This window comes from Bombina bombina, chromosome 4, assembly GCF_027579735.1.
Source record: "Bombina bombina isolate aBomBom1 chromosome 4, aBomBom1.pri, whole genome shotgun sequence".
Classification (NCBI taxonomy): domain Eukaryota; kingdom Metazoa; phylum Chordata; class Amphibia; order Anura; family Bombinatoridae; genus Bombina; species Bombina bombina.
Window position 1 is genome coordinate 1164590445 of NC_069502.1, and position 13620 is coordinate 1164604064.

Consider the following 13620-nt stretch of genomic DNA (forward strand, 5'->3'; position numbering starts at 1 on the left):
ATATTCTTCCTGGCTCCTAACTTTTAAACAGATTTGCCGACCACTTTGTAGTTTAAAGGCTGTTCATCCAGAAATAAGGATGTTCTCATTATGTAGCATGATGCTGTATATTCATGGCTGCAATGTTTATTTTGGTGAATGAATTCCATTAATCAATTCACAAGGTCATGCTCTCCCAGAGGTTTATGTCAGATTATTTTGGACAATTTTTCTATCTAGAAGATATTCTCACAGATTCCTGGTTTTGCATTTTTTAAAGCTGTGAATTTGTGTCTGCAGAGATTACATAAAATGTTATAAAATAAACATACAGCGATGAGAAAAAGACCTTAATACCATTTTACTCTTCAAATCTATGTAAGCAGAGAATCAACCCTTTACCTCTTAAAAGGGACAGTAAATTGAAAATCATACTTTCATGATTTAGATAGAGCATGCTATTAAAAAAATGCGCACTCTCTTCTTATATGCACACTTATATGGACACTTATATGCCCATTTATATGGACACTTATATGCACACTTATATGGACACTTATATGCCCACTTATATGGACACTTATATGGACACTTATATGCACACTTATATGGACATTTATATGGACACTCATATGCACACTTATATGGACACTTATATGGACACTTATATGGACACTTATATGGACATTTATATGGACACTCATATGCACACTTATATGGACACTCATATGCACACTTATATGGACACTTATATGGACACTTATATGCACACTTATATGGACATTTATATGGACACTCATATGCACACTTATATGGACACTTATATGGACACTATATGCACACTTCTATGCACACTTATATGGACACTTCTATGCACACTCATATGGACACTTATATGCACACTCATATGGACACTTATATGCACACTCATATGGACACTTATATGGACACTCATATGCACACTTATATGGACACTCATATGCACACTTATATGGACACTCATATGGACACTTATATGGACACTTACATGCACACCTTCTGAGGCAAAAGCACCTACTGAGCATGTGCAAGAGTGGACAGTATATACATATGTACATACTTGCTGAGGATATGTACATATGGTTTTCAAGAAAGGATACCAAAAGAACAAATCAACATATAACAAGTAAATTGCATGTTCTGTCTGAATCATGATAGTTTAATTTTAACTTTACTGTCCCTTTAAAGGGAAATGAACCCAAACTTTTTCTTTCATGATTGTGATAGAGCATTCCATTTAAAACAACTTTCCAATTTACTTCTATTACCAACTTTTCTTCCTAATCTTTATATCCTTTGTTGAAGGAGGAGCAATGCACTACTGGGAGCCAGCTGAATGAATCAGGTGAGCTAATGACAAAAGCATATATGTGCAGCCACCAATCAGCAGCTAGCTCCCACTAGCCCATTTCTGTACCTGGGACTACCTAGGTATACTTTTCAACAAACAATTTCAAGAGAACAAAGCAAATAAGATAATAGAAGTAATGGGAAAGTTGTTTAAAATGTAACTCTCTGTCCATGAAAGTTCAATTTAATTAAATTAATTATAAATTAATTAATTTATCCATTTAAAGGGACACTGAACCCAATTTTTTTCTTTCGTGATTCAGATAGAACATGCAATTTTAAGCAACTTTCTAATTTACTCCTATTATCATTTTTTCTTCTTTCTCATGCTATCTTTATTTGAAAAAGAAGGCATCTAAGCTAAGGAGTCAGACGATTGTTGGTTCCGAACACTGGACAGCACTTGTTTATTGGTGCTGTCCAATCAGCAAGGACAACCCAGGTTATTCACCAAAAATGGGCCGGCATCTGAACTTGCATTCTTGCTTTTCAAATAAAGATACCAAGATAATGAAGAAAATTTGCTAATAGGAGTAAATTAGAAAGTTGCTTAAAATTGCATACTCTATCTGAATCACAAAAGAAAAAAATTTGGGTTCAATGTCCCTTTAAGGTGATGATTATTTGTCTCCTTCCAACAAAAAGAACATCTGAAAAGTTGTCCAAATATGAATGATTAACCTATTAAACTGGAGACACCTCACAATAATTCAATAATTATCTATGTATTTCTAAAGGTATATAACCAAATCAGTAATTTTCTGATAAAACTGCAAAACTGGTATAAAAAATATTATTCTAAAAATGAAACCTTCATCTGGTTGTAAATATTAATGTTATAACAACCAGCAAGAATTAGTCTTTATGTAGAAAACGGATATAAATCGAGTCTTACTGACTAGTGAGTTAAATTAATTTGATTTAAATCAAACACACCCGGCTTTTTTGAGCATTATTTTGCAATTTAGGTATCTCTTCTTCACAACCTGAACTCTGTATAGAGAGATAAACAACTCTCAAGAAATAAAAAATATTGGCTTTTCAAAAGTCTTTGAGGAACCTCAGAGTACTAGCGAGACCTATTATATCATCTCGCCAGAGTGGAGAGGATTAGATAATTAGTCTCCAAGAGTTTGTTTTACTGGTGCAATTATACAGGGTCCCATAAAAGCACCTACAGTCATTCTATCAAGGAATCTGCGCTATGAGATATATAGCCCTATCTAAAACTGTTCCATCAGGACAGCATCTTAAAGTGACATGGTAATGCAAAAGTTACTGTTTTAAAGGGACAGTCTACACCAGAATTTTTATTATTTAAAAAGATAGATAATCCCTTTATTACCCATTCCCCAGTTTTGCATAACCAACAGTTATATTAATATATGTTTTACCTCTGTGATTAACTTGTATCTAAGCCTCTGCAGACTGCCCCCTTATCTAAGTGCTTTTGACAGACATGCAGTGCAGCCAATCAGTGAAGACTCCTAAATAACTCCACGGGAGTGAGCAAAATGTTATCTATATGACACACATGAACTAGTACTGTCTAACTGTGAAAAACTTTCAAAATGTTCTGAGCTAAGAGGCGGTTTTCAACAGTTTAGAAATCAGATTGAGCCTACCTAGGTTTAGCTTTTCAAAAATACCACTAAGGGAACAAAGCAAATTTGATGATAAAAGTAAATTGGAAAGTTATTTAAAATTGCATGCCCTATCTGAATCATGAAAGTTTAATTTTGACTTTACTGTCCCTTTAAGTACATTTATTTGCATTACTGACATTAGCTAATTATGGGCCAGGTTACAAGTTGAGTGCAAAAATGGAATTGATATGGGGTGAGTGAAAATATTGTTAAACCATACCACTTACAGTATTTTTGTATTGGTATTAGAATTTCATGGTTAATATTTATAGTACAACTAGTAGTAGCTAAACTATTAACATATACACTATCACAGTTATGTGCACACCCCTACTACTTATTGAGTTCAGGTGCCTCAGTCTGAAATCTCTGCAGACAAGCAATGGCAGTACAAGAAGTCATACTGAAGAAATGGGCCCTCATGTATCAAAAGGTGTGCGGACAGCTTCTAAACTTGAGAAGCTGTCCGCGCGCCTTCGCCGCCATATGGGCAGCAAATCTGTTTGCCCGCTGGCCCATATGCTGCATTACACAACACTCTGCTGAGTGTGTAATGCCTACCTCTTCACTCATGAGAGAGAAGGGACTGTCAATCACCGAGAGCTGAGGTGGCGAAGAATGTAAGAAGCAGCAGTCTAATGACCGCTGCTTCTTACATTGTGGGAAGCAGGCTTACATGTGAGAACCTGTCCCGCAAGGGCTCCGGAGCAGCTTCTGCTGCTTCATACATGGAACTCATAGACTTTAAATGCGGCACTTTCATAGGATGCCACCTTTGTCAGTTCATGACATATCTACCCTACTAGATCTGCCCCGGTTAAGTGCTATTATTGTGAAGTGGAAGCCTTTAGGAGCAAGAGCCCAGCTAAAAATGGTAGACCAAGCAACTCACAGAACAGGGGCCCAAATGCTGAAGTGTGCAGCGCGTAAAAATCGCCTATCATCTGTTGCATCACTCACAACAGTCCAAACTGCCTCTGAATTAGTACAATAACTGGGCATCTATAGCTTCATGAAATGCGTTTCCACGGCTAAGCAACGTCAAAATGCGCAATGTCAAGAGAGGGCTGAAGTGTTGTAAAACACGCTTTCGCTAAACTCCAGAGTTGTGGAAATGTGTTCTCTGGAGTGATGAATCATGCTTCACTATCTGGCAGTCTAATGGAAGAATGTGGGTGTGGCGGATGCCAGGAGATCTCTACCTACTGGAATGCATAGTAACTACTGTAAAGTTTGGTTGAGGAGGGATAATGGTCTAGGACTGTTTTTAGGGTTTGGGCTAGGCCCCTTAGCTCCAGTGAAGACATCTTAATGTTACACGATACAAAGACATTTTAGACAATTGGATGTGGAGGAACTTGAGTGGCCTGCACAAAGCCCTGACCTCCACCCCATTAAACACCCTTGGGATGAATTAGAATGGCAATTGTGAGCCAAACCTTCTCCAGCATCAGTGCCTGACCTCACAAATGTTTTTTTTTGGTCTGAATGGCCACAAATTCGCACAGACACACTCCAAAGTGGTGACTTTTACAGCTGCAAAGGGGGGGGGAACGACTTCACATTAATGACCATAGTTTTAACATGGGATGTCCAACAAGCTCATTTAGGTGTCCACGTATTTTTTTCATATAGTGCCTGAACTAAAATTCATGTTGAATAATGCTCGAGTGCAAATGTTATGCTCAAGTAGTGGAATTGTTAGTTTAGTTCTTTGCTGTACACCTTCTATAAGCACCATAGCAAGCAATCATAAGTTAATAACTGGTTTTCACAAGTGTTAAATGTAATACAAGCACAATGCATGCACTACTACTGATTCCCATTGAAAGAAGAGTGTGCTATTTATACATCCGGTGGGTAAAATAGTTTGGTTAAATAGTTTAACTAACAACTTTTATTATTGTTGCACTTGTGTGTTATCAAGTGAACATGACTTGTAATGTGGCCCTATGTCCCCATTTATGAATCTGTTTATCCAGCTTTGGGGTCATTTTGGTGCAGACTTGCTCATGTGATCCTGCAACCAAAGGTTTAGAAGAACTGGTTGTGCAACCTATGCTTCTTAATGTGTCCACAACCTCAGAGGTTGTGGCCCTCACACAACTGATTTGTCCGGGATGACAAGCCCTGCTCTTGCGCAACTGGCTGCATGACAGCAGGGGACAACCTATTCCAGCAGCCACAGCTACTCTGAAGTCATTCAGACAGGTTCTCTTTGTGAAAACCTTATTCAAACGTAGATTGATAAATGGAGGCCTATGTGTTTAACCTCTGAACTAGCTCACTGGCCCTGTTCTGCTCGAGGGCTGCAAGCATTGTGGGAATTAACCTATGTGTTTTAACCCTTTTGTTAGAGTTTTGTTGGTACATTTAACAAGGGCCGGACAGACAGGGGAGGACATTTCCACCTCCGCCCGCATTTATATTTGCACAGCCCCTGTTTGCGCGCACTAGCAGGAGTATCCGGGGGATTGACAAATGTCATTTTAGAGTTGGTGTAGTAGATTAAGGAACATTTGGTGTAGTAGATTAAGGAACATTTGGTGTAGTAGATTAAGGAACATTTGGTGTAGTAGATTAAGGAACATTTGGTGTAGTAGATTAAGGAACATTTGCTGTAGTAGGTTAAGGAACATTTGGTGTAGTAGATTAAGGAACATTTGGTGTAGTAGATTAAGGAACATTTGGTGTAGTAGATTAAGGAACATTTGGTGTAGTAGGTTAAGGAACATTTGGTGTAGTAGATTAAGGAACATTTGGTGTAGTAGATTAAGGAACATTTGGTGTAGTAGATTAAGGAACATTTGGTGTAGTAGATTAAGGAACATTTGGTGTAGTAGATTAAGGAACATTTGGTGTAGTAGATTAAGGAACATTTGGTGTAGTAGATTAAGGAACATTTGGTGTAGTAGATTAAGGAACATTTGGTGTAGTAGATTAAGGAACATTTGGTGTAGTAGATTAAGGAACATTTGGTGTAGTAGGTTAAGGAACATTTGGTGTAGTAGATTAAGGAACATTTGGTGTAGTAGGTTAAGGAACATTTGGTGTAGTAGATTAAGGAACATTTGGTGTAGTAGGTTAAGGAACATTTGGTGTAGTAGATTAAGGAACATTTGGTGTAGTAGGTTAAGGAACATTTGGTGTAGTAGGTTAAGGAACATTTGGTGTAGTAGATTAAGGAACATTTGGTGTAGTAGATTAAGGAACATTTGGTGTAGTAGATTAAGGAACATTTGGTGTAGTAGATTAAGGAACATTTGGTGTAGTAGGTTAAGAAGCAATGCATGCAAACCTGCAGACAAAGGCGCCCCAAAGCTGCATTTGCAGCTTCTTAAATGGAGCCCATAGAAATCTATGGTCAGTAATGCACAGATGACCTGCTCTAGTGGATTAGAACCTGTATTTTTTTAATTACAATGTCTCTTGTTTTGTGTCATCACTTGCAGTTCCTTACTGCAAAACCTGTGGATATTACGTACAGCAGCATGTAAGTCTTTCTCATGGTACATTTCTCTGTCCCATGTGGACTGATCAACCAAAACTCTGCCCAACATATCCCCCCTACCCCTGACTTCCACAGGAAAAGGTTCACTTGACTAATGATTTATAAAACACTTACTGCTTCTAACACGGATAATCATGATGAAACCGACAGCTTCACTTATAAAATAACCTACCATTAAAGTGTAATCAATTAAAACAAAACAATTTAAAGAACAATAAACTTAAAATGTTACTCCGCATAAAGGGCTATATTAGAAATGTAGTGCAATCGATAGCGCAGTGTGTATTATCTTGCGCTCAGTGTCAAACTATGAGTAACGCATAATCTGGCGTTACAAGTGGATGGTTAAAAATTAACCAGAACATCTTAACGCATCCCAAAGGTTTTTTTAGTTAACCCTATACTTTTAATGGATAGTATAGGGAGCTCTATTAGCGAGCTGATTGTAATAAGTGGTGAGTTCAGTGCTGCAGTGTAGAAAACCATCTCTAAGTAATAAAAATAAGATGCGTTTCAACAGTTATAGGTTTTTGTGTGCCAGTACTTAATTATTACAGTTTTATTTCTCAGACAATGGATATACTATAATAGATTGAATAGATATACTTTATCTCCAACGTGTTGTTCTGCTTGAAATACACTACTGTGTCTAGTAATGACATCAAGACTGTATAACTTTTAGCAAGCATATTAAGAATTAAGCTCCCTAGATTTCTGAATCAAGCTGGCCATGTGATGCAATAGGCCTCTCACAGTTTCTGATTTGGATTCTACTAATTCTGATTAGATCCTAGTGGGTTTGTAGGTGTACAATGTAAGTATTAAGTCATGTACTTAAAGGGACAGTAAACATCTTGAAATTTGTATATAAAATGTTTAGTGTAATAAAACAACTTTGCAAGATATTTTTCATTATTCATTTTGCTACCTTTTCATGTAATTTAGCTCTGAAAATTGAGCAATTTCTAATTCTTAGAACATGGAATGCACCTGCTGCCTTCTCAAGGCTAACTCTACTACATAACAAACCCTAATTAGCTTTATCAAATAACAACTGGGAAACAATTCCAAGCCTTGTTGTCTGCAGACTAAAGCCCAGATTAGATCCTCCAAATAAGGTGGGTGGAGTTGGTCTATTTAAAAATAATTGTAGTAAAAATAATGTTAATTTGTCTTGAAAATGTTAAGACTTGGCTGATGTGTTATTTTATAGCACCACAACAAAAATATCTTGTAATTACAAGGTGTTTACTGCACCTTTAAAGGGACAGACGTTAAAATTAAACTTTCATGATTCAGATATAGCATTTTAAGAGTTTTTTTATTTACTTCTTTGATCAAATTGACTTTGTTCTTTTGGTATCATTTGTTGAAAAACATAGCTAGGTAGGCTCAGAAGCAACAGCGCACTACTGGGAGCTAGATGATGATTTGTGACATATGCCTCTTGTCACTGGCTCACTGGTTGTGCTCATCTAGCGCCCAGTAGAGTACTGCTGACCTGGAGTTGACAAACCTTTTGCAGGGCTTAAACACACATTTATATGCAAATAACCACACAATAATAAGATGCTCTAACACATTACAGCGTTTCCTTTTTGCACTTTTTTTTTAATCTCACTTTGTTAGTGACTTTTCTCTTAAAGTGATAGTAAACTTTAATGAATTAAAGGGACAGTATACACTCATTTTCATATAACTGCATGTAATAGACACTTCTATAAAGAATAAGATGCACAGATACTGATATAAAAATCCAGTATAAAACTGTTTAAAAACTTACTTAGAAGCTCTCAGTTTAGCTCTGTTTAAAAGGTAGCTGGAAAGCCCACTGCAAGTGGGAAATAAGACCCACCTCCCCTCCCCCGTCTTTTGCATATGAAAAGACCCTTTATACAAACATTAACAAGCTGGAGAAGGTAGCTGACGGTATTCTCATAAAACTTTGGTGCTTGGTTAGGAGTCTGAAAACCAGAGCAATGTTATTTAAAAATAAGCAAAACTATACATTTAAAGGGACATGAAACCCAAATTTTTTCTTTCATGATTTAGAAAGAGCATACAATTATAAACAACTTTCTAATTTACTTCTATTATCTATTTTGCTTCATTCTCTTGATATTCTTTGCTGAAAAGCATATCTAGATATGCTTAGTAGCTGCTGATTGGTAGCTGCACATAGATGCCTCCTGTGATTGGTTCACTGTGTGCATTGCTATTTCTTCATTAAAGTATATCTAAAGAATAAAGCAAATTAGGTAATAGAAGTAAATTGGAAAGTTGTTTAAAATTATATTCTCTACCTTAATCATGAAAGAAAATGTTTGGGTATAGTGTCCCTTTATTAAAAAACAAAAAACTGTATAGGCTATATAAATGTATCATCTACAAAACATTTATGCAAAGAAAACATGAGTGTATAATGTCCCTTTAAAGCCCAGTATCAAAAAATAATTTTAAAAACAGGGGCACTTTAATTCATTAAAGTTTACAAGGACGCTTATTTTTTAAAATACTTACCATTGTGTTATGGTACACATACCACCGATCCTCCACCCGCATCTCCTACTGTATTTAGCATATCGATGAGGTATCCAGCTTCCTCCAATAGTTGCGTGCCCCACAAGCTGGATGCCAAAGGGGGCACGCAATGATTGGAGGAAGCTGTATTAGTCATTAATCTGCTCAATACAGAAGGAGATGTGGCAGAAGATCGACGGTCTGTTTACCATAACGCAAAGGTCAGTATTTTAAAATATAAGCGTCTTTGTAAACTTAAATTAATTAAAGTGCCCCTGTTTTCAAGATAATTTTTTGATACTGGACTTTCATTCATTAAAGTTTACAACTACTTTAAGGAAATAACATTTTCTATTAGTAATTTGCATCTGGTTTCAAGAAATGTAACTTTTCTCCTATTAAACGAACATTACAAAACTCCTCTTTTGCACAAAAAAATTACTACAACCTCTTCCGTGAGACTAAAAAGGGGTGGAAATTTACAAACAAACATTTTAACGTTCCATGTACACTTAAAGGGACAGTCAACACCAGAATTTTTGCTTTTTAAAAAGATAGATAATCCCTTTATTACCCATACCCCAGATTTGCATAACCAACACAGTTATATTAATACACTTTTTACCTCTGTAGATACCTTGGGGCCTATCTATCAAGCTCCGTATGGAGCTTGATGGCCCGTATTTTAAGCGAGTCTTCAGGCTCGCCAGAAACACCAGTTAGACCGCTGCACCATAACCCTGTACGCCTGCTCTGAGCAGGCGGACAGGAATCGCCACAATTCAACCCGATCGAATACGATCGGGGTGATTGACACCCCCCTGCTGCGGCCGATTGGCCGCGAGTCAGCAGGGGGCGGCGTTGCATCAGCAGCTCTTGTGAGCTGCTGGTGCAATGCTGAATACGGAGAGCGTATTGCTCTCCGCATTCAGCGAGGTCTTGCGGACCTGATCCACACTGTTGGATCAGGTCCGCCAGACCTTTCATAAATAGAGGCCCTTGTATCTAAGTCTCTGCAAACTGCCTCCTTATTTCAGTTCTTTCGACAGAATTGCATTTTAGCCTCAGTGCTTACCCCTAGGTAACTTCACCTGCGTGAGCACAGTGTTATCTATATGACACACATGACCTAATGCCCTCTAGTGGTGAAAAACCGTCAAAATGCATTCATATAAGAAGCAGTCTTCAAGGCCTAAGAAATTAGCATATGAATCTCCTAGGTTTAGCTTTCAATTAAGAATACCAAGAGAACAAAGCAAAATTGGTGATGAAAGTAAATTGGAAAGTTGTTTAAAACTACATGCCCTATCTGAATCATGAAAGTTTATTTTGAACTTGACTGTCCCTTTAAGAAAGGAAAATACAAAACTTTAACATACAAATGAATAAAATATTTTCTTGTCTCAGTAAGAATATATTAGCACCTTAATAATGCTTTCTTTTTTTATTTTTAAATATATTTTTTCTATTGTTTTTAACGGTTATGTAACATCACTTACAGCATGCGGTTGGAACTGCAGGCCACATTAGTTCTTGTTGGCGCGACCTTCGCCCTTGGCAATCGACATAAACCCCAACGCTGCTAAAACACAGCAGATATTCCTTATTTGAGATTTCAACTGCACAAATGGCGTCCGTGGGTTGTTGCGTAATGAAAGACAGTGTGTGGTCATCGGAATGGAGAAGGCTATACGGGCTACCTTCAGCGTGCAAAGGATACCTAATAAATCCTGATTGGTAACCAACACATAAGCGCTCATTAAAAATGGACATCCACTGGACATTCCCAGGAACTTGTATCTCTTTGATTTTTTTATGGCGTGTCTTGCTCTGGTTCAGTTCATAGCAGAGTACCTGCCTCTTCATTGACACACACAGACAAGTTAAGGCTCCGTGGCGAATCTGGCCAGACGCGATACCCTGACAGCCCTTTGTCTCAGCCAACTTAAAAAACTCAGTCTCTCTCCCGTCTAAAGAGGCCATGGGGTAGAGTCGAACATGGCGGTTTCTCCCTGAAATTACAGCTATAAGCTGTTCGTTCGGTATCAGCTCCACCTGATGAACCTTCTTGTTATCCCCAACCCGAATAATTTCTATGAACAAATAAAAGACAGAATTACTATAAATTATACAACACAGAATTATAAATAAAGTTTTCACTAAATCTTTAACAACAAAAAAAAAAAATGTCAATAGGTAAAGTGATCTTTCATTTTTTTCCCTAGATATACCATTTTCTTTCAAAAATCACTTTTCCCATAAAAAAATCAGATTATTTAATAATAGTGGTACTTCTATTTCTATACAGGCCTTTTGGTATCCATAAGATCCATTTAGCAACACCTGTTAAGCATCTTTACAAGATATACAACAGTCAAACCACATCTTTTCAGGTTTGTACAAAGAAATTAGTAAATGGAATATAAGGCAAAATATAGCAGGCATTGCATTATTTCTTAAAATTATATTTTACATTGGATAAAATGTTGAATTAAATACAAAAATGTACATTTAGTTTTTTTTTCCTTAGCAAAAGCAAAATTCATCCCATTTCTTACCGTCCTTGGTGACATGAACAACAAAAAGTCCTTCTTCATTGCCCAGAGCTATTCTTTCATGATCTGCATTATAAAAAAGTACACATCACTTAGAATCAGAATGGCTCTGTTATTAAGCACTAAGTACGGTTATCGTTCTGTAATAAAGATTTAAAAATAAGTTTCAAGACATTAAAGGGATATGAAAAGCAAAAATGTTCTTTTGTGACTCAGACAGAGCATAACATTTAAAAACGTTTCCAATTTACTTCTATTATCAAACTTCCCATGATATTCTGTATTGAAGAGAAACCTAGGTAGGCATCTGGAGCACTATATAGCAGGAAATAGTGCTCTTGCAAATGGATAACAATCTTGCAAAACTGCTGCCATATAGTGCTCAAGAAAAGGCCAGGCTCCTAAGCTTACTGCCCTGCTTTTCAACAAAAGATACAAAGTGAACAAAGAAAAATGAAAAGAAGTAAATTAGAAAGTTATGCTCTATCCATTAAAGTACTATGGTTTTTATTATGTTTTTTATTTAAGTTTGTTAGGAAGGAAAGAGAACTTGTATCACCAACAGATTTAAATGCATTTAATATAAACTTAGGGCTAGATTACAAGTGGAGCACTACATTATTGCGCGCCCACAAAGGGGCAATAATTAATCAGCCATTACAAGTGGCTGGTTATTGCTCCCGCGAGCTCGCAGTAGCAATTAGTGCTTATAAAATTAACCAGAGGTCAGACCTATGATTAATTTTATAAATATGCCCCAAATTAACCAAAATACTGTGTAGTGTATTTTATTAAAAAATAAAGATGGCAGCATCTTTATTTTTTTTATAAAATTACTGCACTAGGCAGTATTTTGGGGGTAAAGTTGGTGGGTGTGGGGTGTTAGAAAAAAAACGGCACTGAAAAGGGCCTTTACATTGCGGTCAATGGGAACTGTGTGTTCCCAGTAAATATACAGTATATGTATGTGCTTATGTGTTAATATGTGTATATACATAATAATCATATACATATTTATTTAACACGCAGCCCATAGCTCCGCTACTTACCACCTGCGCTGCGCGAGTTCTGATGCCGTGTATGATGGCATCAGAATGAGGCTCCCATAGCAGCCTATGGAAGTGCCCTCTCATGAGCGCAATGCTTCCCAGCAATGCGAACGCATTGCTGAAAACTTGTAATACCAGCGCACATTATCGTGCGCTGGTATTACACAGAGGAGCACAAATATCGCTTTCATCAAAGCGATATTTAGCGCTCCACTTTTAATCTGGACCTAATTGTCTGGTACACCAAGGATGATATATAAACATTTGCAACTATTTATTAACTGTTATTAAAAAAATATTATGAAGCTTTTATATACAAAACCTATGTAAACAGTTCTTTTCTTCTTTTTTATTTTTAAATAAAGTGCTCACTTGTGCTCATTAACCCTGCCATATCCATATCTGTATGGCTGTTAGGTTGTCTACAAAACCCCAGCTAAAAAAAATCTACCCAGCTTGTTTGCACACTGAGATAAGTTAGGAGACTTCAACAGCACACATTGTTTCTGCTTCTGAACAGGACCGTGTATTTATGTAAATAAGAACCCTATTTCACTGTTCATACATAAATTACTGTATGCAAGTACAAAGGCAGCAAGCCTGATATTCAAGGTCACCCTCAACAGACCAATAGAAAGCTGCCATGTAATCAAAGCACTATGTAGTTTGTAAAAGGGTCAGTTAAAGGGGATTAATCACTAAATAAATGCTAGATGGAATGATACATTCAAAGAAAAAATTAGTCTAAGATAACATGTATATAACAAGTACTGTATATGTATTTTTAAAGTTTCATTAGCTTTTTAAATATTGACAAAATAAGTGTGAAGTTTTAATGTCTATAAAACAATGGGAGCTGCCATGTTGTAACTTAGGTTACCTTGTTTTCTGTGGCCAACTAGAGTGTGCAGCCAATGGCTCAAAAGTGATCTGCACTTCTATTTCTAACAGGAACTGAAAAGCTCACAATA

At 36.8% G+C, this 13620-nt stretch overlaps 1 protein-coding gene across 1 annotated transcript in view; it reads right to left on the minus strand.

Moving 5' to 3' along the window:
• CDC42BPA (CDC42 binding protein kinase alpha) overlaps nucleotides 1-13620 on the minus strand; it is a 643466-nt gene that overhangs the window by 50502 nt on the left and 579344 nt on the right. Inside the window, exons 29-30 of the mRNA XM_053712628.1 lie at nucleotides 11604-11666; nucleotides 10545-11138 (exon numbers count right to left, since the gene is read on the minus strand). Of these exons, the coding sequence (XP_053568603.1) occupies nucleotides 10545-11138; nucleotides 11604-11666 (657 nt within the window). The remainder of the gene's footprint in view (nucleotides 1-10544; nucleotides 11139-11603; nucleotides 11667-13620) is intronic.